This window comes from Myotis yumanensis, unplaced genomic scaffold (genome assembly GCF_028538775.1).
Source record: "Myotis yumanensis isolate MYYU_CA2020_CCGP unplaced genomic scaffold, mMyoYum1.0.hap1 SCAF_16, whole genome shotgun sequence".
Lineage (NCBI taxonomy): Eukaryota > Metazoa > Chordata > Mammalia > Chiroptera > Vespertilionidae > Myotis > Myotis yumanensis.
The window spans coordinates 31713222-31738211 of NW_027223767.1; the positions used below are offsets into that span (position 1 = coordinate 31713222).

Genomic DNA, 24990 nt, shown 5'->3' on the forward strand with positions numbered 1-24990 from the left:
CCCGTGGTCGGCAAACTGCGGCTCGCGAGCCACATGCGGCTCTTTGGCCCCTTGAGTGTGGCTCTTCCTAAGCCTTAGGAGTACCCTAATGAAGTTAATAACAATGTACCTACCTATATAGTTTAAGTTTAAAAAATTTGGCTCTCAAAAGAAATCTCAGTCGTTGTTCTGTTGATATTTGGCTCTGTTGACTGATGAGTTTGCTGACCACTGGCCTAGACGTTAGCCGTCCCGTGACCGCCCCTGCTTGCTGCTGGGGCACCCAGTCTATTTTCATCCTCTTATTGACTCCCCAGGTCTCTGGTCCTCTAAGAGCTTGTATATTCTTTTTAACTTTTTTTTTTTCATAGAATTGCTAGTTATATAGTAGGACTTAATGTGCTGTTTATTTAGTGGGGTACATAGCTCAGTCCATCACCTTGAAATCAGTCTCTTTCCTTCTTCACGGACACTATTTCGAACTCTCCTCTCTCAAATCTCTTCCCCACCATCGTGTCTCTCACTCTCAGAAAATGGCTCAGTGGTGGCCGGCATTGAAGAAACCTCTTGAGTTCCTGCATTCAGACTCTAAATGTCCCTGCAACAGCTTTCCTCTCTCCTCCTGTTTCTGCCCCGAGCTCACCCAACTGCCGCAGCCACTCACCGGTTTACCTCAACACTGTCAACCAAGTCCCTGCAGCCCAGCACTGGCCTGTGCACACGCCCTGTGACCTTGATCTTGCTTTCCCACGCTCTCCTGGCTTGATGTCTGCCTCGGGCCACTTCTCAATTCCTGCCCTGGGTTTTCCTCATCTTCATCCTCAGTGTATTTCACGAGGCCTCTCTCGGCCTCTTTCTTTTCCCTCCGTCAGTACAGGGCATCTCCACTGCTCCTGTGGCTGCTAATGCCATCTACAAACTGATCGCTTCCAAGTAAGCTCCCAGATGGCTCTCTCTCCTGGTCTCCAGTACCATCTAGACCAGCGGTTCTCAACCTGTGGGTCGCGACCCCTTTGGGGGTCAAACGACCCTTTCACAGGGGTCACCTAAGACCATCGGAAAACACATATATAATTACATATTTTTGTGATTAATCACTATGCTTTAATTATGTTCAATTTGTAACAATGAAATTGGGAGTCACCACAACATAAGGAACTGTATTAAAGGGTCACGGCATTAGGAAGGTTGAGAACCACTGATCTAAACAGTCACCCACTGACATCTCTGCATCCACAGCTTGAACTGCTCTCCCCTGCCCTGTCCTTCTCCCGGGCTCGCCCACCTCATTGTGTCCAAAGCCTTCTCGACCAGCCGCTGCCCTCTTTCCGGCCAAGCCGAGCTCCCCGAGGGTCTCTGAGCACACGTGTCCTCTCCACCTGCCTGGCCTCTGCACATACCTCTCCCTGGGCCTGGAATGCCGGCTCCTGCAGCCCCCTCCTCTCCCTCTCACCCCCCTCAAAATAGCTTGACTAATTCCTGCTTAGCAGACATTCCTTTCAAAATTGCCTTTTGTAGAAAAGTAGAATTTTTTAAATAAGCAAAACATTGACTTTTTCCAATTGTTTTGTGTCTAGGTAAAGATATAACCGAATATCCCCAAAAATTTTAATAAACACCTGGATACATATCAAGTACATTTTCTCTTTAGACGTTAACTCTTTCCATCGCTATTTAGCTACACCTTGCCTTTGTCTTCTGCTCTCTCTGACGTCCGACAACAAGAGCCCCACACCTCACACACAGGGCCCTGGCCAGCTGTTTAGAGTGTTCCTGAGCGTCTGTGTTGCAGGCCGCCTCCTTTTGCTGCTGTTGACTTAGGAGCTCACTAAGTCAGTTCTCAAGGCCAAGGAGGACTATCTCTCCCCTGTGGCTGTGGCTTCCTGCAGTCCTGGGAACCCTGCTCATTCTCCTTTAGGCTTCGTCTTTTCTGTCTGCCGTCTCTTTAACACACTCTCTTCTAACCCAGAGGCAGTTCCTCGTGGGGATCACACTGTGGGCTCAACCTTGGCCTCCTACCTGCTGTCATAAACACATCTATTTCCTTACCCAGATGTAGAAAACTTTCACAAGACAATATTATAAGCAATGCATTCTGGTACTTTCTATTTTATTTCTTTTTTATTGAGATGTCACAAACAGCTAACTTGATTTCACAATACGGGTACATTGATGAATCACTATCTACAGTTGGGAAACCGGTACTCGAGTTTGTTCTGCTAAATCCTCTGAGCTTTCCTCTATGTGCATTAATTCCTCAACAGAAAAGTCTGTGGGGTTCTTTTCGACTAAAGCTCTTCCAACGTTTTGTCAGAAAAGTCTTTTACTTACTGAGAGGGTGTGAATTTTTTCCTCCTTAACAGTAAAGGCACGTTTTGAACATTACACGCAGTTGTTTAAGTGGTCAAGATTTCAATAAGTTGGTTAACAAATATCTGTTGATTGCCTATGTTCTGCAAAAGATAAGCTAAAAGCACGGGGTGTGTGTGTGTGTGTGTGTAGGAATTCCAGACTGTAGGAATTAAGCTCTCAACAAACGTTAGCTAGCGTTACGGGGTTGACCAGATGCGCACGCGGTGTGTGGCCCCTATCCCACCTCTGGACTAGCTCCTGGGATGGGCCGTGGAGCGCCTGCTTGCGCCGGCTGAGGGCTGGGACAGTTTCCTGCCAGAACACTTCCAGGGGGGCTTATCATCACCCCTTCCATCGCAAGGTGCCACAGGACCAGGCGGCAGCAAGGCCGGCATCGGGCAGTGGATTCATTCTCTTATCTTGTAGACGCCCCTCCCCTCAGGCAGATGCTGTCGTCCAAGCAATGTAGCCAGTCACTTAGGTCCCTGTCTCCGCTTCACCTGTCGGCCCTGGAATTCTCCTTCTGCGGGGCCTTCCAGGGAACTGTCCGTGCCTCCTCTCGGTGAGCTCCTCGTGGGCCCACACATCTGTCTGTGGCTGCGGCAGGCAGGCTGACTCCCTCCGCACCGCACCGGGTGGGCGTCTCAGGAAGAAGTAAGACTCGGTTCCCACCCTCAAACAGACCAAGTGCTGAGCTGTGGGTCGGCTCCTCCTGCTCCTCTCGCCACTGCCCTGGGGGCCCCACCTGACCGAGCCGGGCCAAGCAGAAAGCCATGGGCCCCCGGCCCACAGCCCGTGCTCCTTCCGGGACTTGGCGGCAAAAACTCGCCGGTAACAGACGCCACAGTGGCTGGGGGTGGAGAGGAGAGCGTGAGCCCCAGAGGAACATGAGCACCAGACGCAGAGCCCAGTGTCCCCCTCCCTCTCACCTCCCCTGCCCCCCGCCCATGGGCCACAGCACCCCGCTCGCTCGGAGCGGAAGGGAGCAGCTGCTCCCCGGGGTGGTGGGTGGCATTGTTGGTGTTGCTATTTGTGTCTCAGTTCAGTGTCCGACTGCCTGTCCCAGCTACTCTCACGGGTAGGAAAGGCCAGGTTGGAGAGTCCGCGCGGCTCCCAGCCCCCGGCTCCTGCCACTGAGAAGAAGGTCTTGGTCTGTGTCCTTTCCCGTGGGGCTAGAAGTCCCCATCAGGAAGGGGAAGCCTGTGACCTTGGGAGGCTCCTTTCCCCTCCTCGGTTCACTTTATTCTCTAGCTCCGTGGGCCAGGGAAACCAGCACATCTGGTAAATGTTTACCGATTGCACCTGCGGCGTCCCGGCCCCTGGACCACTGTGCTAAGCACTCTGTCCGTGTCACCCCCTCTACTCCTCTCAGCTGGAGAACAACGGCCACCTCCTCCCACGTGGCTCCTGGGCTTTGCTCCACGCTGGCCACGGCCACGTCCCCTGATCAGATCATCACTGCTGGGGAGACACTCCTGTCTCCAGTTCACAAAGAAGACACGGTGAAAGCTTGGCAGTAAGATCCTCACTGCCAGCTACTGGATTAAACTGAGAAACCCAGGAAGAGTTTCTAGTTCTTACACCCCATCAGTCTCACCTGGGCAGAAGGGTATAGTAGTCACGTCCACCCTTTATTCAAAATAGGAGGGGGTCCCCAGAAGGGAGGGGGTGCTCACTCGAAGGGCCCCCCTGACCGTCGGCCCATTTCCCTGCTCACAGGTGCCCAGGCCCACATATTGCAGCCCAGGCTCCTTTCAAGTCCCTCACAGGCCGTCCTCGCCCACCCGACCTCCCACTTCCCCGTCCACAAGAACCCTTACTCACATTTCCCCACCACCACCTTCACGCAGACATCCTCACCTGTCAGCGTGGCCCATCCCCCCAGCGCCCGCCCTGCTCACCTGGCTCTGCTGAAGTGCCTGCTCCCGCCCCCTCTGCTCAGTCACCTGCTTAGACCAAGCTCAAACCTCAGCTCCTCTGGGGAGCTTTCTCTGGCCATGCAGCCACATGCTCTCTCGGTCTGCGCTGAGCTTCTGCACCACCTCCTGCGGACACTTGGCCCCGGGCAAATAGCGGACATCGCCTTTTCCATTAACTGGCAATGGCCGATTCCCTCCTACATGCCACTGGGGGAGGCCCAGCTCTGGTGGTCCCTCGGCCCCTCCCTCAGCCCCACTGCCCATGCAGTGATCTTCCCTAAGCCCCTTCCAGATTCTGGGACCGTCTTTGTTACCTCTAACCACCAGCCTCCTCCCTGCCCAGCGTCCAGCGTCCAGCGTCCAGCTCTGGGAGGAGAGCCAAGCTGAGCCCCAGTTAATGTTTGTTGAATGACTGGATGGGGTTTTCTGGCTCCTGAGAGGTCGATGAAGCAGCCAGAGCCCTGGGCAAAATCACTGTGTGTAAAAGACACACTGGTTCCTTTCAGGCAGTTCTCAAATCTGATTCCAGGTTAATAGTGTCTGTTTGTCTGTCTGTCTGTCTCTCTCTCTCTCTCTCTCTCTCTCTCTCCCTCTCTCATTCTCCTCTGCACATCTTGTAGTTGCTCAAAGTCTACTTTGAACTCTTTAACCAAAACATGCTGATTTCTGTCCACAAGGAGCATGTGCCCCTGTGACTTCATTGGTGCCTTCAGAGTCCCCTTTCCAGGGGTTGCCCCAACCCAGAAGCAGGGATTCCTGTAGAAAATGTCTAGGCCTGGACACAAGGGTGGGGAGGGCCGGTGGGACCCCCCAGATAAGGGCCCTCCTCCGGAGACATTAGGGTAGGTAAATGGTTAACAAAGGGGAGGATTTCTCTCTGATCCTCCTCCTCTGCCAGGGAATTCACCTTTACCCGCGGACCTTTCTGTGAGGGCTGAGATCTGAACAGAGTTGCGCACAGTCATGGATGGGTAAATACCCATCGTTCATTTGTGCCCCTGCCTCTGCCCCCTGCCTCCTCAGAGACGGTCTGAGGCATGCGGACCACCCCCTAGGTTGGATGGCTGGTAGCAGAGGAAAGACACACGTACACACAGAAAATGAAAGTTGGACCCTCTGACCCCTTAGGAATCCAGGGCCTCAGCTTTAAAGCAAGGAGAACGGTGCACAGAGGAGGCCAAGCCATGCCAGTCCGGTTGAATCGAACAGGAGGCATTTCCGAGCATGCATAGCAGATCTTGGGCGATGTCTTCCCGTCCACTTTCTATCCCAGCCCTGCCCCGGGACCCGCAGGCCCCTGCAGTAGACATCTATACATTTACCGGCAGAGTCCCCCGGCCCCAGGCTTCTCCCACCTCCCCTGATCCCCCACATGTTTTATTTTGTGTAGCTCGATAGCTTGCGATTCCACCCCTCCGAGGGCTTCATTGAGTTTGGGGAGAACCGACATCCAGTTGCTTCATTTGTTTGGGATGACTTTTTCCATTCTGGGCCCCTGTGCTCACGTGACTGGCACGGCCCATCCTCTCTGGCCTCCCAGGGCTGGTGTCCCATCTCCACTTGGATGGGTGTGGCTGGCACAGGCCTGGGGCAGTGGGGGAAGCTAAGCCTACCAGCGCCCCCGCCTCCATCTGGGCAGGGGCTGGCACTCGGAAGGCATGGAGAGTCTTTAGTTTCATACTTTATTCATCCCATGAGCCACTAGGAGCTTGCTGGGGTCCAACCCCAGCAGGTCCAGGGATCCCCAAAGGTGTGGACAGAGTCGGCCAAGAAGGAATGACATGGAGACAGCATTCAGTTGATCAGCATCCTAGCCAGGTTCTAGCCAGGTTCTATCCAGGTTCTTTTGCCATGTCCTGTCTAGGTTCTCCAGCAAAGTTCTGTAGCCAGGTTCTGTCCAGGATCTTTTGCCATGTTCTCCTGCTAGGTTCTGTCTCTAGGTTCTGTCTAGGATCTGAGTCTAGGTTCTGTGTTTTATTGTCTTGTTACATCTGTATTTATACCTATCAATTTCTATTCCAAAGGTTAGGGCGTTTCTTATTCCAGGGAGTAAAGATTATGTAGCTTAAGCGTGATTGTTCTTAGTTAAAGTGATTAACTACCCACCTGGCACTTAGTTAAGGGGTTTTATTCCCTCCCTAACTTCAGGGGAAAATCCCTACCTGGGAAAACAACCTTTCTCAGAGAGGTGACCTTGGTTAAAACACATAGCGCTAAGGGGAGCAAACATATTAAGAACAGTATGCCATATACGCCAGGTTCCTTGAAACATATGCTGTGCAGATGTTTCTTCTCTGCAGCGACTGTGTCAAGCAGCAAGGATGGACCGGCTCCCGGCAGGAGCTGAGCTGCCTAGGAGTGTACGGTTCGCACATTTGAGCACATCTCCACGAGCCTCCTCTCAGCAGCCCAACCACCCAGCCCCTCTGAACTTCAGACCTGGCTTCTACACCCAAGAGGGGGGAGAAAACCTGAGGGGCTGCCCAAGATGCTGGCTCTGCCTCCACATCCTCACTGCTCCCCGCCCTGTGCGGCAGGCGGGATTGTGGGCACTCGGGCGGCAGGCGTGGGAGGAGGAGGAGAGGGAGGGATGACAGCAGTTGAACCCGGTGAGAATATGTGGACCCCTCCATGCACTGTTCCTTGGGACAGACCACGAACACCCCCTGCCAAGCTCTCAGTGGTCAAGCCAGATTCTGATGTTCCCTCCCCTCCCCACTTCGGTCTCGGCGCTTGCTGCTCTCTTCAAGGTCCGATATTTAAAGAAATATTTTATTTCCAATACAGACACAGCCCTTGATGTAGCAGTAAAAACCAGCACCCCTGAGAGGCACATGGCTGTGAAGTGTGTTGGTATGTAACTTCCTGTCTTTGCCCACGTGCAAGCCTTCGTCCCGCTGTTCCTTCTGTCCCTGGAGAGGTGCCTCCCCGTCCCCCGGTGCTCGGGCTGCAGGAGGCCTTGGCATGAGGGCGAGAGGTCAGCTCAGGCAGGAGACACCGTCCGGCGATGGGGCTGACGGGCGTGGGATGGGAAGCGTCGCTGGGCCTCACCCAACAAGAGTTGCTTTGAGGATCTCGCTCCCTGCCCCCCACTTTTGAGATGGAAGTCAAATTTTCGGATTCTGCTGTGCAGAGCAGAGAGGTCACTGGGCTCTAATGCATTTACCATTGACTGCCCCTCTTGTAGTGCGTCTATTAGTGAGTAATTTGATTTGTACCTATTCATTTGCAGTCCCTGCAGGAGCCTGGAGCTGGCCCCTCGTATAATTGGTGCTGTCTCTATTTTTACATCATTAGATTAGCCCCGACTCCTGGCCACTTGTTGTCTGCGCTTGTCTGTCCATTTATACAACCTAATGTAACACAAAATTCATTACTGATCACATTACTTTCAACTCTGAAGCCAGCCTTGTGATAAACATTTGGTTAACCCCTTCCTGCCCGCGGGAGGGCTGCGGAGCAAATGCACTTCCACTCGGCAGGCGAATCAATATCTTAATACACCAAAGTGGAATTGCATTTCTAGATTTGTTATTCCTCCTGGAGGAGCAAATGGAAGGGCGCTCGGAGCGAGTGGAGCTGAATAATGAATAGGGCCCCGGCACCAGCAGCCAGTCTGCCCGGGAGCACAAAGGCTCCGCCGGCATCCGCCCGCGTGCTCACCGGGCAGGCGGCACCACGGCCATTAACTGGGGCCTGTGCTTCTCTGCCCAGCACAGAACATGGGTTCGAGGGCACAGGCTGGGACCCCAACGTGGGCAACAGAGACCTCCCCCGCTCAAACCGCGCCCCCCCCCCCCCCCCCCCACCACCACCACCACACCATTCTCTTTGCTAGGCTTGGCCTAGGATAACTGGACCAGGAACTGGGTTTGTTTCCTTAAAACCTGCTTTACTGGTATGAACGTACCACACGCGTGGGCCTGGCACTAATGCCACCAGAAAATCAAATCCACAACTAAGCTAACGTCTGCCCTTTGGAACCAAATGCACCAAGTGCTTTCTGCGGAGAGTAGGATCGGCGATGTCAGAGCTGGTGGGTTCACACCTACTGTGTGTGTGCCTGCTCTCGGCCCTGGTTCTGTGGGAGGGAGGCCGTGAGCAGCACGGGGGGGGGGGGGGGGGGGGGGGGGGGGCGCTGCACTGGAGCTGGCCTGGCTTCTTAAAGGGACCCCCACAGAGCTCTGTTTAGGCTAGAAGATTCTCCTCTACCCCCACCCTGGCTATCCCTCCCCAGCCCCCATTTGTCTCTGGGTAGCATCCACACCCACTCTAAGTCATTAACTCGCAGGACAGTTTGTTTCCAAAGGAAAAATACCCCGACTTATTAAGAAACTCTCATAAAGCCTGTACTACAGTAATTAGAAAAGTAGGCATAGAGGAAGTAGAATGGAACCCATTACTATGAAAGTCATAAATCCTGGAGTAAAAAGAAGCCGTAAACAAGATACTCAGCCGGGAGTGGGAGCTGCAAAGAGCAGCCTGTCCAGGGGCCGTTCTGTTGAGCGGGGCTCCGGCCGCCTCCTGCCGGGACTGCCCCGTGGCCCCTGCTGCCCGGTCCCTGGTTCAGAGCCCAACAGGGGTGGTGGGGGTGGGGGGGGAGCTGCAAGGTGAGATGGCAGAGGTTGGGGGGCGGTGCTCGCCCTGCCCTGACTGTGGGAAGCTGCATTTCTCAGAAGGGGCTGCAGAGACTCCAGAATTAGAACCACGTGCTTCCTATTGTGAGGAAGGACAACAGGGCATCTTGGCGGGGTGTGCTCGGTGCCTCTATCCAGGCAGTGGGAGGAGGACACTGGGGTGTCACCAAGGGGAGCCCATGCAGCCGCTGTCTCCAGTGCACGAACTTGCTCCGTGGTGAGCCTGCAGTGGTGGCCTCAGCTGTCAATCCTCTCGGGTGGGTCAGTGGGACAGTGGGACTGCGTCTCCCCTGGGCCCGGCCATCAGCTCTAGAAAACAGAGCAGAGTGCGGCCGTGGCCTTTGCCGAGGAGGACAGAGCGGTGACAGGGAGGCTGGTGGAATGAGAGGCTTTGATTCCTTAACCTTGATGGAAAGTGGGGAAAGCCACATCTTACCAAACTCTTCCGCCGCGTCGCAGAGAATGTAATTACGTTCGGACATTCGAATGAGAACCAGATGTGCGCTGGCCCGTGGGGCGCAGCGTCTCCTGCGGTCTGCAGGCCCCTGTGCCGTCTCGCAGCCTCGCAGCCCTCAGGCAGCTCGGCAGGACCCACCTGGGAGCTGGGTGGGGTCGTCGGAGGAGCTTCGAGGCCGGACTTGGGAAATGGGAGGGGCAGGGCCAGCCGCCAGACACCTGGTTCCACGGGACAGTTTCCAAGCCCTGTCTCTTCTTAGCCATGCTGAGTGGGCATGTTGGTGGGGCCTCGCTGGACCCACCCCGCCCACATGCAGACACACACACAGAGGTCATGCCGCAGCACCTGGCCGGGCATGTTCTCTCACCAAACACAGTGCCAGGCTGCCCAGCCTTGCATCTGCCTCAGAGGGGCGTGTGGTGCCAAGGACCTGGAGCTGGGAAGGGCATTCAGGCCTCCTGGGTGGGGCCTCAGCTGCCGACACACCAGAGATGGCAAAGCTCACCTTGTAACCAGGACGCCCCGCCCGCCAGAGTGGTCTCTACACGTGTGCCCTGCGTGTTCTGCTTCCTAAAGCCCCTTCACATCTTCTCCCCAGAGCCCCACACACCCCACGAGGCTGCCAGGCTGCCCCCCCTCCCACACCCACCCCCGCGCCCTCCCGCCTGACCAATGAGGAAGCAGATGAGAAGTGAAGTGACAGACCCAGGTCATTCAGCACCGCTTGTCTGCGCCCAACGGGGGCGCCAGTGAATCCCCTGCCTCCCGCCAAGGCCCTTCCCCTTCTGGCTGCTCCTGCACCTAGCTCAGCGGTTCTCAACCTGTGGGTCGCGACCCCTTTGGCGGTCAAACAACCCTTTCACAGGGGTCGCCTAAGACCATCCTGCTATCAGATATTTACATTACGATTCATAACAGTAGCAACATTACAGTTATGAAGTAGCAACGAAAATAATGTTATGGTTGGGTCACAACGGGAGGAACTGTATTTAAAGGGCCAGAAGGTTGAGAACCACTGATCTGGCTGCTCTTAAGCATGGCTTCAGCCAGACTTATCAAATGCCTCAAACCCAGGGAAACGCCAGCCAGGCCTGCGCAGCCTCTGCTCTCCCGCACGTAATGTGCTGTGACAGGGCACACTCTGTCTTGGTCAGGACACGGAGTCATCCTGAGAGAGGGGCCCCGAGAGGTCACTGCACAGGGTGCTGGTCCAGGCTGTCCGGTGGGTGATCCTGTCCCTTCTCCTTTGAAGCCAGGACTGGGGAGGACCTGAGTAACGTGGGTCTCCTGGGAGTGGGGGTGGCAGCATTTCTGTGCGAATCTTTCCCTGCCGGGGACGGGTGTCACTTCGTAGCTGTTGTAGGAGGGACCTGGGAAACGGCTGCAGCTCCTGACCAGGCCAGTGTCCCCTCTCACTGATGCCCTACCTGTGGGCATTGCCTGTCAGTTGGTCAAAGGCTACGCAGGAATTGAGCTGGACTGTGAGTTGCTCTGCTCCTACCCCCAACACACACACACACACACACACACACACACACAGAGAGCCAGGTCCAGTGGAAGACAGGTGGGGGCCAGGGCAGGCCGTGTGGTCTTGGCTTCATTCTGTGACATTCTGGGTCTCCGTGCCTGTGGGGTCAGGAACAAGAGCTGGGCAACGAGGAAAGAAAGCATGTTTGTGGGAGCCCTGTGGGTCGAAAGAGGCTCGGCCGGCAGGAAGGGGCGTGCCTGCGGCACTGGGGCCAGGCTGCGTGCGGGGAGAAGCGGGGTGGCGTCGGCCGGCCTGGGCTCTGTGCTCAGACAGAGGTGTTAAGCCCAGAGATAACCAGGCCAGAGTGGCCCTGCTTCTCATCTACTCCCAGGTCCCACCAGCCCCACAGGGGATCCCTGTTATCTGAATGCGGAGGAGCCTCTTCATCCTCGGCCCCTCAGCTTCAGGAATCTGCCCTCCTGCATCCCCCAAGCCTGCCTGGGAAGCGGGCAGGAGCCCCTGCTGCAGGGACAGGAGGTCCTTGGAGGACCAGCCCCCATCCTCCGAGCCCTCAGTGCAGCCAGAGGTGACCCTGCAGGGGGAGCGTGGAGAGGGGTGGGGTGGGGGTGTCTGAGTGAAGAGCAAGGCCTCCCCACAGGCTGCCTCCTTTAACTGCTGCCCTTTTAACCTCCTGAAAAGGGCCCTGGGGCTGAAGTTGGCTCCCACCCAGAGTGTGGCCTCTGAGAGGGCTGTCAGGGTTTCTAGAAGCATTCTCAGCCAACTCCTTCTGTCTCCCTGCACCCACCTCTGCCTCCCTCAGCCACACTAGGAGGGAGTGGCAGTCCCCAGGCCAGGACTGTGTTCACCTCCTCGTTGGCCCCTGGGCCATCTTTCCAGGATCGGCACCAGGAAGCTGCCTGTTTCGCTGAGCCCGGCAGGATGCATCCAGGCCGGCCCGGCCGCCTCGGCTTCTCTCCGCAAGCCCCCGTTTGCACAGCGGGTCCCAGGCCCTGTTGGCAGGCCCCTAGCAGACCAGTCCTTGCTTGGGGCAGACCCCATCTGGATCCATTTGCTGAGCTTGCAGCAGTCCTGTGATCCCCTGGTCTCCTTCCCATAGAGCCCAGCCAGGGAAGATGCTGAAAATCCCTAACCTCCCCGCCCTCACCCCACCCCACTCCCTGGCCAAGAAGCCTCACAGCAGAAGGGGATTGGAACTGTTTCTGTGTGCAAACCTTCCCTGAGCCAGACACTGGGCAACACGGAGCAGTTCAGCTGGCTGCTCTGGGCCCCGGGGACACCCGCTCCCCTGGGGTACCACTGAGCCCGGCCCAAGCCAGGGGTTTAACCACAGACTCTGCCGACGGGGGAAGACTAGGAGGTGGACGCCGGAGGGAAAAATCGATGCACGTCAACAGGGTTGGAAATTTATTCTCCAGCTTGGAACAGGGTGTTTACAGAAAGGCAAGGAGGGAAACAAAGCTATAAACACATATCTGCCATCTTCCTCCGAGGGCCATTTCTTGATTAAAAGGAATCTTTCGCAAGGTCCAGTGGAGGGCAGGCTGGTGGGGGGCTGGATGGCAGAGACACCTGCTGGGGCGGAAGGGGGAGGGGGACCCTGGGGTCCCCTGGGTCACCGCAATCACTGCTACAATCGCAACAGGCCTAGAACTCACGTTCGCTGGCTGGAAGCTGTGCTTCGGGGTGCGGTCTGCATGCGTTATTTCATTTGCGTCTTGCCGCCGCTCGAGAAAACAGACCTGGGTGTCCTCACGTGTGGGAAACTGAGGCACAGAGATGTGGGGGGACTTGCTGCACCTCTCCCGGGCGGCAGGGGCGGAGCTTGTGCTTTTATCCCCTTTGCTAAACTGCCCCCCCCAACCGGGGCCGCCCCCACCCCTCCCCCCTGCTCAGGCCCTTGGCGAGGCGGCATACTCCCTTCGCGCTGCCAAAAGTGGGCAGGCTGTGGGTGCAGGGTAAGACTGGCCCCGAAGTCTAACTCCCGCCAGGCCACTTGGGTGGTTAGCTGGGGACTGGGGTGTGTGGCTGCCGCCAGGGCCCAATAAAAGTGCTCTGCTAATCCCGTTAATGAGCAACACGGGGAGGCTCTAAGTGCACAGAGCAGGCTGGCTGGGGCCGGCAGTAGGTGGAGAGGGAAGTGCCAGGGCGGCCTGGGCTGAGCCGGGCGGCCCAGGGACCCTCTTCCCGAACACACACACAGCATTGCCCTCACGGACCCCGCCAGGTCCCAGAAACAGGCCTCCACCAGGCCCCCGACCACCAGAAGCCAGAGGGGCTGACCTCCGGGTCTCTGGCCATCTGTCCCCACTGCCCTCTGGCCTGGAGGTCAAGCCCAAAGTCCAACTTCACTTCTGAGCCTCCCCTGGGGTGTCCTGCCCACTGGGGCACCCAGCTCTCTGCCAGGCTCAATAGGCCCTGTGTCCCAGCGCCCCCCCCCCGCCCCCAGGGAACTGGGGAACCGAGACGGTGGTGCTTATGAGGTGACTGACTCATGAAGAGGCCTCCATTCAGTCTGTTCCCAGAAGTCCTTGCCTTGCAGGTAGAGGGTGGCCTCGAGGGAGGGCAGGGTCTGTGCCCAGGGGAGAGGACAACCCCAGGGAGAACCTCAAGGGAAGCAGACGGGGACCAGCACTGCCCACCAGCACCCCGGGAGCCGGTTCTGTTGCTCCTGCCTTAGCAAAGGGGCCGCAGTGTCGCTGGCGGTGCAGGGAGAGGAGTGATGGTCAGGGAGCAGCCCAGCCCAGGAGTGGGGTGACCTTGTGCTCCCACGTCCTCCGCCAGACTGAGAGCTCCTCCTCCCTGGGTCAGCCTTGGTGTCTGCGCCCCAGTCACCAGGGCTGCTTCTCCCTAACGAGGTCAGCGCCCTCTCTGACACCTCTGAGCTTGGCCAGGCTCTGCCTGTGGGCAGCATGAGGATCGAGTTTTCTCGTTCCTCTGCTTATTTCATGAGCACCAAGGCTCCTCCTTGACAGGTGCTCCTTCCACTCTCCCCCTATCCCTGCGGCTGGCCCATCCTGGCCCGTGGCATAGCAGGCCCATTGCCAATAAGAGCCAGCGGGGAATGGGTGGGCACAGCCAGCCGTGGCATGGGGAGCCAGTCTGAGTGATGCCGGGACGGTCGCATCTCCATCCCGGAATCTGCAGTTCTCTCTCATGGGATTGCGCACCCAGAGGTGACTTCCTACTCTTGCTTAGAGTTGCCGTCTGCAAGATGGGGAGACAGCACCCACCTCCCAGGTGCCCAGAGCTCCTGGAGGACGTGCGGCCACAGTAAGATGATCTCTGTCGGCGGTCAGCCACATACCTCGGAGCTGCTCCTCGTCCCAGACTTGCTTCGGGGCCTGCAGAGCAGCCTCTTTCAGAGCTTCCACTATGCGGGGACGGGTTCGGGGAGGCTCCCTTAGTTCCCCCCAGAGCCCGGCTCGCTCCTGCAGAGCCCTGGCAGGTTTCTGGTGGGCTTTCTCCACAAGCCCAGCTCAGCTGCAGGACAGCTGCCTGACCTGGGGATCTTGGGAGTGAGGGGGGGTGGGGGGCAGAGGGGGGCGGGGGGCGGGGCGTGCGGTCGAAGCTGGGCCACTGAGTCAACACGTTGGAAGTCCTCTCTGAAAACCCTGCGGCCTGTCTCCTCTCCCTCTCCTGGCAGCCCACCTGCATGGGGCGCCATCTGTCCGGCACTGCATGGGCCAGGGCCCTCCCCCTCCCCACAGCGGCTCCTCGTGCTCCGTGTGCGGCTCCTCTCCCGACTCCCACGCTGAAGGGAGTCTTGGCTCTGTCACAACAGTTCCATCCCCGAGACCCCGTCTGATTGGTCCCCAGCCCCCGACACATGCATGTCACCGTCCTCCTCGGCTGCAGGATCCGCCGCAGCTTACCCTCCTCCCGGCGTGACACCCACACCTCCGTCCGCACCTCCGAACACCCTCTCACCTGCTTGCAGAGACCGTGTACTTCTTGATCGTTGTCCATATCTTTCCCCAAAAAGATTCCTCAATGCTTTTCTTTTCACAAGGGAAAAAAAAAGGAAAAAAAAAACAATGCCAACAGCCCAGCGTCCGTGAGCAACCCAACAGTAACAAAGCATGTGTTCGGGATGGAGGAAGGTAAGGCCACGCGTTTCCATTTGCCGCTTGCTGCTAGGGCTGGGCGGCCGGGGTGACTCGAGGGGGCGGGGAGGGCGTGTGTGCACCCCTCCTCCACTCCCACACACGCTCACTGCTCTGTGTTGGGGGTTAAAGGCGGCATGTCGGAAAGAGGCCAGGACCGGCCAAACCCAGCCAGACCCTGGTTCTTTCACTAACAGTTCACGCTGAAAAGCCCTCTCCCCTTACCACATCACTCATTCACCCCAGAAATGCCTGCTGCACACCAGCTATTTTCTAGGCCCGGTGGTTGGCACAAGGGATACAGAGATAAGGCACAGCACAGGCCCCGGGGGCTCGCCACCTGGATGGGGACACACCTGAGCAGATGTGCGCAGTGCAGCGCGGCCTGGCCAGCTGTGCCAGGGCAGCAGGACGGGCTCACAGGGCAGTGGACACTGTGCTCAGCTTTGGAGGATGAGCGGGTGGTCTGGGGGCTGAGGGAGCCTGGAGAGCTCTAAGAACTTCTCAAGTTCATTCCTTCATTTCCTCAATTTAGTACCATTAGTGAGGTGAGGTCTGGGGCAGGCCATGGAAGGCCACCTATAGTGCTGCGGAGTTTAGGCCTTATCCTGGGCACCGTTAGGGGTCGAAGGTTTCTAAGCAGAGGAAGAGCAAGATGAGGTTTGTGCTGTAGGCAGACTCTGGCTTTGGTGTGTTGGCGGCTTGGAGAGGGGGTCTAGAGGTCAGGCGGTCAAAGGGGAAGGTATCCAGGTGGGAAGTGCAGGCCTCACCAGGCACTGGCAGTGGGGATGGAGAGGAGGGGCGAGGGAGAAGCCTGCCCACTCCCATCGTGCCCAGGCCTAACTGGCGAAGAGACCACCTGAGCCAGGCAGCTCGGCTACACCTGGGCTCCAGGAGCACTGCCCCTGCACTGTCACACAGCGGGACAAGGTGCGTCTGCTGGGACTCGCGCGGTGGGGTCCCCGAGGCTGCAGGTGGGGGTGCTGTGGGCCTGTGCCAAGGGGCCGTGGGGGTGCCGCGCTTGGGCCCGGGCTCCGGCTCCTCGGCTTCCTGGCAGTGCAGAGGTGTCAGCACTTCGCATCGAGAGCGTGGGGCCTGTCCCCCAGCTCTGGAAAGGGGCCCGCCTTCCCCGTCCTTGTGGCCTTTCCTGCTCCTTCATCTGGGGCTTTCTTCCTTGGGCCTGGTGTCCAGACCCTAAGGAAGCCCCTGCTTTTCTTGCTACTGACTGCCGGTGCTCTCTCCTGCCCTCCTGGCCCTGCTGTCAGCGCCCCCTAGTGCCGGGATGGCTGTGCAAGAGGGCAAGGGCCTCTGGAATCAAATGGGGGCCTCAGAGATCTCTCCCAAGCTCCTCCTCCGCTTGCTTGTGGGAAAGCAGGGGATGGAGTGCGCTTTCTTGGAGTCCAGAGCTTCCATATAGAAGCCCCAGGGTCTATTCTCTGCCTTCCCGTCCTCACCCTCTCTTGGCACAATGACCTGTACTCCCCAATGAGGGTGAGACCGAAGAAGGGGCAAGGAAGAAGAGAGCCCACAGAGTGACCATGTTTTCCGTCCAGGTCTGGATAGCTCTTCCTTATCCCAGGAGTGGGCCCTCCAGGGCAGCCAGTGTCTCTTGGAGATCAGGGACCAGCGTCAGGCCCACTGCCTGTACCCACACTCCCCTCCTCTCACGCCCCCGTCTGCTGAGAGGGTCTGGTGTCCGGCCACACCCTTCCAGATGTGGCTGGTGCAACCTGAAGGCCCCTCACACCTGGGCCCAGGTGCCTGCTCTGAAGGAGGGCACACAGACTCCCCCACCCCACCCTGCGGCTGCTGCTACTGAGCAGCCTCAGTGCTTTCGGGGTAGCCTGCAGCGAGTGGGGATCAGTGGTTAGTTCCTGGATGGCTGGTAATGGCCAGCCCAGGAGTAAAGGCCATGACCCATTCCTAACCAAAGCCAGCTGTGCTGCATGTGTGTGGCGGCGGGGGGCTGGGAGCGGGCGCAGGCGGAGATAAAGGTCTCACGCCAGCAGGGACAAGTGGGACAGTCGAACATACCTTGCTGTTTCAAATGACTGTGTTGCAGTCCTGAGCTCCCGAGGCTCCCTCAGTCCAAGACAGGTGTCCCTTGGAGAAGGAAAGGTCACAGGTCACACAGCTCTCAGAGTCCAACCAGGGATGTGTGTGACCACATCTCAGAGCCCACTGAGGGACTGGAAGGGGATAGGAACTGGCCACTTTCAAAAAGCCACCCAGCAACTCCTCTTTCCTCACACTCAGCACCCAAGGAAGTCTGTTCACAGCCCATGACCCTGGTACCGGTCTTGGGTCAGGAGATGGTTGGGCAGTAAGGTGCCCACTGCTGATGAGGTGGGATCAGCTGCAAGATGGCAGCATGACTGTGCCAGGCGGGGCCACCCTGCCTCCCAGGTCGACTCTGAGCATGGACATTGGGCAGGGAGACTCAGGAGACCTGGGGGCTAAGAAGAAGGAAGAAATCCTTTCTCCACTGGACCAGGCCCCTCTCAAACCAGGCATTCCCTCCTGCCAAAGACGAACCAGGGCCTGGCCAGCAGGCAGATTGCGTGGGCGAGAATGAATGAGCTAGTGGCTGAGCCAGGGTGGGAGCTCTGGGCAGGGGAGGAGAGGTAGGGACAGACCAGGCGGGGAAGCCGCAGTCCTCCTGTCCTGGCTTCTCCCCTCCTGCCTGACCTGTAGATCCAGGACAGGAGCCAGTCTTGGAGTCAGGGAGCATGCAGGCTGTGCATGAGTGTGTGTGCCGGCGTGGGCACACGTCCGCGGTGTGGTCCAGACCGATCGTCAGGGTGGTCATACTTCTGGCCTAAAGGGGTCCCACAAGGGAACAACCGGAACCCACCAGCCAAGGGAGCTGAGCCACCTGTCCATCTGGGGAGCATGCGGGGATCCCCTGCAGAAGGATGGAAATGGACCCAGCTGGGCGCCTCCAGACAAGCAGCCCAGCCCAGAGTGAGCCCGACCCCATCCCCATCCCCATCCCCAGACCGCACTGACCGGGCCTGGCCCTCTCCTTGTCTTGCAGAACTTCAGCGAGAGGGAAGCATCGAGACTCTGAGTAACAGCTCAGGTTCTACCAGCGGCAGCATCCCAAGAAACTTTGATGGCTACCGATCTCCGCTGCCCACCAATGAGAGCCAGCCCCTCAGCCTCTTCCCCACCAGCTTCTCCTAGGTACCAGCTACCTGCTTCCGACTGGCCGGCCCACTCACCTGCTGGAGGAAGAAGAAGCCCCCCCCTTGGACTCTCCCCTTCAGTCTCTGATCCTCTTTCACAACCACCTTCCCCAAGCTTAGTGACAACAGCCCCCTCCCCGCCCCCCTGCCCGATGGAGAAGAGACCCCTATCCAAAGCACCTCGGTGCCCTCTGACCCCGTCAGCAGGGCTGTGGCCGAAAGAGACTGCAGAAGCGCCGCCCCCTCCTGTTTGCACATGATGTCCGGCATTGGATCCGCTTTTGTATTTTCTAACCGGGGGGCTGGGGGGGAGGGGGGCTGGGTGGGGAGAGGATGGACGGCCTGGCCAGGCATTTCGACCCTGACCGCCAGCCCCAGCCCGCTCCTGGCTATGGCTCACACTGCCCAGCTTCCCTTGGTCAACTTCCCTCTGGAATGGGGTGAATGGAGGCCCAGAGTATTATGGGAGGAGAAAGGAAGGAGAAGCCCTCCTCCTCTTCCCTTTGGCTCATGGGAAGGATTTGTCTTTCTTGTCTATAAGCCCTTTTACACTGGTCCTGAACTGTTCGGTGAAGGAAACGGTGGTTCCTGAGACCCTGTCAAAAGTGCACGTCTTTCCAATAAATCATGCTGCAACTGGTGTCCACCGAGCTGCTGGGGGCAGGGTCCTCGCCAAGCGCCGAGCGGAGTCCCGGGCCTGACCCTGTGTCCCTGCTCCCAACACCCCCGGCCTGACATGTGCAACTGAGGGGGAGTCATCGAGGGAATAGGGAGGAGAATGTTTGCCTTGGAATTTGGGTGGGGCCTGATTTAAATCCATTCTCCAACCTTCCTTCCTGTTAGCAGAGCCAGTGAGTTCTGGGGCCATCAAAGGCCTGACACTCCCTGTCTGTGGCAGGAGCAGGGGGAGCAAAAGGGGTGCTGAGCAGAAAGGATAATACTAGCCCTAGTCCCCACTTCGCTAGACCCCAGAGAGGCCTGGGAGGATCGAATGAAACCTAATGAGCAGGTGTGGTTTGGGGTGAAGTTTAACGTAATAGCCACAACCAGGACTTCCCATCCAACTCCTGGAGCCCCTGCCCCCTTCACAGGCGCCCTCTCCAACCCTAGCACCCAAGAAGAGATCAGTTGGGCATGTTAGGAGAAGGGGGACCTGAATCACACTAGGTTCTGGAAGCTGAGTACTTGGCCCTACATAGATAGGGTGGCTGGAGCCAGTCCCTTCTGCCTGGGAACCTGCAGGGTGAGAAATCACATGGCAGAGGGAAGCATGCAGGCAGGTCAGGAGGCCTGGACACAGCCGGCGGGGGCTGCCGGAGGAGCAGCAGCTTTTCCCCATTTGAGACATTGATGTGTCGGGCACAACCTCCACCCAGAGCCAGAGCAGTGTTTCAGCTAAAAGGGGGTGGGGGGAGGGCTGCCATGAGGCTACCTGTGCATTCTATCCCTGGGCCCTGGGGGGGGGGGGGGGGGAGGGGAGGAGGGAATCCGAAGCTCTAGGGAGGGTGAGCCCCTGAGAACCCACCCTATGGCAATTGGATGAGGCCAAGATGGAGAGCCAGGGGCTCTCTCCAACCCTGCAGGGAACTTGGAGTCAGGAGTCCTCCCTGGCTCAGCCCTTTCCCTCCACGGGGTGCAAAACAGCTGTGGCCTCCTCCCTCCTCCAGTCAGGGAAAGTGGTGGGTGTAGGGCTGGACTTGCCGGCTGAGCTTGCAGGACAATCTGGTTATTCATCTGCTCACAGCCAGGGCAACTCTTTGAGTATGTGGGGAGAGGGGGAGGATAAGAGAGGCCAGATAAGCTGGCCCCATGGCGGCTGCCACTGGAGCTCAGGTTATCAGAGAGGCCTTGGGCCTGGCCCCTGACTAATTGGGGAGGTTATGGACCCTGCCACAGCCTGTAATCAGCTGGAAGTGAGAGCTGGGCTCCAGGGTGGGGGACCTTACTGCCCACTGGCCATGGAACAGCAGCCTCTCGTCTCTGGAGAGAACACCTAAGGCAATCTCTGCCTCTGCCCCAGCAGACCTCCAGGTGGCATTACCTAGGAGGCAATCAGAACATGCATCTAATTGTGGCCTGACCCCATGACCTTGAGGAAGCCACGTGACCTCCCTGATTCTCACAGCACTACCTGCTCAACGGACAAATTACTATGGACGTTCTCTCAGTGTGATGGAGGGAAAAATACCTTCCTGGCCTTTGAGGAGGCTGGTGGGAGCTGGGGGGCAGCTCAAGGAGAGAGGGCACTGTCTGGGATTGATCTGAGAAAGAGCCAGGGGTCCCGAGGCAACGTGGGGTGCACACGCGCGATCTGTCAAACACGACTGCCAGCTCCCCAGGAAGCAAGTGGAGGCAGGCAGGCAGCTGCTGTCTGGGACTGGAAATGGCTTCTCGGTGCCGACTTTTCTGATTTTCACAGCTCAGAGACTCTCTAACTAGAAGGTACCTAAAAGAGCACAATTTGGTCCTCATTTTGCAAAGAAGCCTAAGCCCCAGAGAAGGCCAGGGCTTGCCCAAGGTCACCAAGTCACACAGCTAACCTGCTGGTGCCCATCTGCTCCTTGTGCCTCACGTGAGGGCCCCATTCTGAGCTGACCTGTGCCCCGACAAGATCCAAGACTCTGAGTCTAATCACCCCCATCCCCTAGCCCCAAGAGCTTCCAGCTCCTCGGCCAAGGCTATGTTTATTGATTTTGGAGAGAGGAGGGAAACATCAGCTGCCTCGTGTACAAGCCCCCTCCCTCCGCTCCTAAACCTAAACCAGCCTTTCGGTGTGCAGGAGGGTGCTCCAACCAACCGAGCCACCTGGGCTGGGGCCAGGGCCCCTGACTGACTTTGAAGCTGCTCTTTGTCCCTGTGTGACAGGGAAGGCAGCCTCCTTCCTGCCGATTTAGAGCTGGAAACTCCAGGGCAAAGGGGAGAGCATTCTTGTATGTCTGGTCTTTAAAGCAAGAACCCAGCCTGAGGGTGGCGCCCTGGAGCCTCAGTACTGCCTTCCTGTGTGAGCAGGAGTAGCTACCGGGACAGCAGTGATACCAGCACCTAGGAAGTGAATTCCAGCCTGGCTTGTTGTTGCGGTTAATCCTCACTTGAGGGTATTTCCATTGATTTTTTAGAGGGAGTGGAAGGGAAGGGGAGAGACAGAGAACCGCATGGATTGGCTGCCTCCCGTAGGGCCCCACCACCACCACCAGGGCCTGGGATTGAGCCTGCAATCTAGGTAGATGCCCTGGAAGGGAATCAAACGCAGGACCCTTCAGTCCGCGGGCTCTATCCACCGAGCCAAACGGGCTGGGGCCAACCTCACTCTCCTTTAAGCTCCCAGGGTCTCTGCCCACTGGTAGCTGTGTGGCCTCAGGTATATTACTGCTCCGCTGGGCTTCAGGGTTTTCACCTGTGAAGGAGGGGGAGGGAGGGGAGCATGCCCTGCTGATAGGAGCAACGAGGCCAAAGCAGGCAAAGAGGAAACTGTGGGTCAAAAAGGATAAAGGGTGTTTCGAGGTCCCGGAGGCCGATGGGAGGGACAGGCCAGGTAGCTCTTCAGCGGGAGCCAACATTGCGGTGCGCTGCCCAGGGAATCCGGGCCCCCAGCTCCCAGCGAAAGCATTTCCAAAAGCGAATCAAGAGCCTGGTGAGGAGCCCGCAGCGCAGACCAGCCCGCCCTCTCTCCAGGCAGGTGGGCTGGTCCTGGGGTCCTCCCTGCGCTGCGCCCCCTTTCTCCAGGCACGAAGCAGCATGGCCTGCTCACGCTGCCGCGGTCCCGGACACCCAGACCCGTGACCTCACGCACTTGCACTTCCACGCACGTGCAGCTTCACAGAGGCGCACCTCACTGTTGCCGACTCCCGACATCTGGGACCCACGGGCCTCAACCCCACAGCAGAGAATGGTCTGGAGCTCCCAGGGGTAGGGGATCCCCACACTCCGAGGCTTCAGATCCCCAAAGTGCCGCGGGGACATGTTCTTGGTGGCCAGCTCAGGTGCAGAGCGACACCCCTCGAGGACCAGATCTGTCCTGTCCTGGGACGGGCGGGGCCTCGCCTTCACCTCCGCCTGGACGATCGGGTCCTGGCCCACGCAGGCCGCGGCTGCCCACGCACTAACCTGGGAAGAGGTCGCGCCTCCCGCTCTCCTCCTCCCTCCCCCCTCCCCCCATCCCAGCCACTTGGCCCAACCCTGCACCGGGTAATTGGGTCGGGAGGGAGGCGACGGGCGGGCGGCGACTCCAGGGAGACTACGCGCCTGTCAGCTGCAATTTGTCTAAGTGGACGGGACAGGCCGGGCCGCTGCGGGCCGGGGTCAAGGAGGCCTCGGCCCCCACCCCAGCCAGACCCAGGACCGCGGGGGAGCCAGGCCGGGCGCTAAACGGGGCTGGCTGGCGCCAAGGCTCGGGGAGGCGCGGGTCCGGCCTCGAAACCGGGGATGGGAAGCAACTCTGTGTGTCCGCCCACAGCCAAACACTCACAACCCGCTGAGACCCAGACAGCACTCCCCTGTGCTGACACGCAGGGGCCACCCCCACCACCCAAGCCCGGCCTGGGCACAGTCCTACACGACTGCGCACTCACACCACCTCACACCAGCCCCGACGCCGGTCCCCGCTCCTCCCCACCAGACACCCCCAAGCCATCCAGGCAGGGCTCGCAGATCCACGCCCAGTCGCACAGCTTAAGACACAGGCGGCGACTGGGTCTTTGGGGCAGGTCCTAGCAGTGGCCCTTGACCTCACAGAAGGTGAAGGGGCCCAGGACTGGCGGGAAGCCCAGCCGGGCTCGGGACCGCGGCACCAGCCTGCCCAGGCGGTCCTTGAGGGTTTCCTTATTGCGGGAGCGCAGGGCGCACGGAGCGCGCGCAGGGACCCAGGCCGGGAGCCCGCGCCCGCCCGACGCCGGCCCCGAGGACTTGGGAGAGGGAGGGGCTGCTGAGCGCGCGCGTCCCCCGCCCGTCTGCGGGGCCCGGCCGATGCGAAGTGACAGGGGCCGGAGCTTTGTTGTGGAGCCTGGGCCGCCTGGCGCCAGCCGCCCCCGCCCGTGCCCTCCCCCTCCAGCCCTGGGCGGCTCGCAAGGCGCCCCCCGGGGCCTCTTAAAGAGACACGCACTCTCAGCCCTGGGGACCCCCCAGAGGCTCCAGTTCCCTGGGCGGAGAAGAGGGGTAGACCCAGGTGGGGGAGGGGCCGAGCGGGAGGGGGCGCCGCACAGCGCCGCACGCACGGGGCCGCCGGAGCCTCCCCAGCGCGGCTTTTCGAGGCGCCAAGGACAGTCCTCGCTGGAGTTTGGCGAGGAGAGGAGGATGTAGATTCAGACTCTTGAGAGTGGCTGTCGCAAAACCTCGGGTTCGTGGTGGGAGGGTGGGACAGGACAGACGACAGGACAGGACAGACTGCGGAGCCAGGGCCCAGAAAAAGCCTGCGGCCGCCGGAGGACTGGTCCGTGGTCCAGTTCCTGTGGCCAGGTGGGGGCATGGTCCCCAAATGCAGCCGCTGCACTGTCGCCACCGGGTCTCTTGGGCAAATAATCCAGGCCAAACTCTCTGGGCCTTGAACCCTGGACCAGCTACGGACCTTCCCCAGGGAAATACCCACACTGCACACAGCTAGGTGTACACACATCTTACAAGTACGAACGTACTTGCACATACACGACTTTGCAAATGGATTCACGGATTTCCAGGCCCGTCCCTGGGTTCCCGGCCAAGCTCCGCTGCCTTGGCTACTATTTGTCACCTCGCGGATGGCGAAATCCTGTGCACACACATCCCCGCCCGAGGGGCCACATCCTGCCTAAGATGGACCCGGCAGGGCTTTCCCTGTTCAAAGCTGCAACGGATCCTGCCCCGGCTGCGTAGACTGCACAGCGCGGAGTCGAAGATTCGTTCTGGGCAGAAAAGAGGATCTAAATGAGGGGTGTGAGAGCGGCGCCCCTTTGAATGCTGAGTAGGGGAGTTCCGAGAGCACCAGGGCCGGCTGGGAAAAGAGAAAAACGGTCGCGGAGGTCCAACAGCTCCGGCGGTCCTGAACCCAAAATGCTAAGGGTGAGCGGGCTTTCCATCCCAGATCCGAGTGCGCAGCAGCCAGCCAGGTGCACTGAGACTGGGTGTGCGCCGCAGATGACGGGCCAGGCTGCCTGGACGCTGCTGGGTGTGGGCTGTACACGCCCACCATGCGGGCACTGGGCCTGTGCCCGCCGCACTCACCCGCACTTGCATTGGTTGTGCGGGCAGGTGTCCGTCTCGTCCTTACCGGGAATCAGTCTGAGTGTCGGCGCCCAGGCGTGATTCCAGGCAGGTGTGTGGCCGCTTCACTCTCTAGCAGCGCGCCTCAAGGTGCTGCTCCCGCTGCGCACAGAGGGCACCATCACACAGGGCGTAACACACGAACACACACACACACACACGCATCGCGGGGTGGGGGAACACGGGGGCTGAGGGAAAACCGGACTGTTGGCGCGCACCTGTGGTTGAACACGTGCGTTCAGCCACCCGGAGGGGAGTGATCCACCACAGGTGCGCGCCAACATTCGGACCCACTGCTCCGCACGCCTGGACTCGGGGAAAGTGGCGGACAGTGGAGGGAGGATGCCTGTGTTGAGGATGAGGGAGACTTTTGTCTCCAGTACCGGATGCGGCGAAAATGAGTTGGGTTGCGGGTCAAGAATCGGGGGCCGGGATTGGCCGCCTTGTGCTGGGCGAAAGGTGCGCTCCCTTCCTGGCCCCGAGAACGGCCGCCCTCGGAGGGCCCAGGGCTGGGTCGGGACGCAGACCTGCTAAGTTCAGGGCTGGCCCAAACTCCAAGTTCCTCCTGAGTCCTCCAGCGACGGGAGGCGCGGGCTAAGGGGTCCCCGCGTTTCCGGAAGGCAAGGCCGCGCGTC

The 24990-nt window shown here is 59.0% G+C and overlaps 1 protein-coding gene across 3 annotated transcripts in view; it reads left to right on the forward strand.

Moving 5' to 3' along the window:
• The window catches only part of BCAS3 (BCAS3 microtubule associated cell migration factor), a 470653-nt gene extending 451888 nt beyond the window's left edge, over positions 1–18765 (forward strand). Inside the window, exons 25-27 of one of the 3 annotated variants that reach the window (XM_070394365.1) lie at positions 7038–7103; positions 14843–14933; positions 17974–18104. In XM_070394365.1, coding sequence (XP_070250466.1) covers positions 7038–7103; positions 14843–14933; positions 17974–18010 — 194 coding nt within the window. In that variant the 3' untranslated portion in view covers positions 18011–18104. Of the gene's footprint in view, positions 1–7037; positions 7104–14842; positions 14934–17973 lie in introns of all 3 variants that reach the window. The other 2 variants (XM_070394364.1, XM_070394366.1) reach the window with 2 other exon arrangements.
• The last annotated feature ends 6225 nt before the right edge of the window (positions 18766–24990 follow it).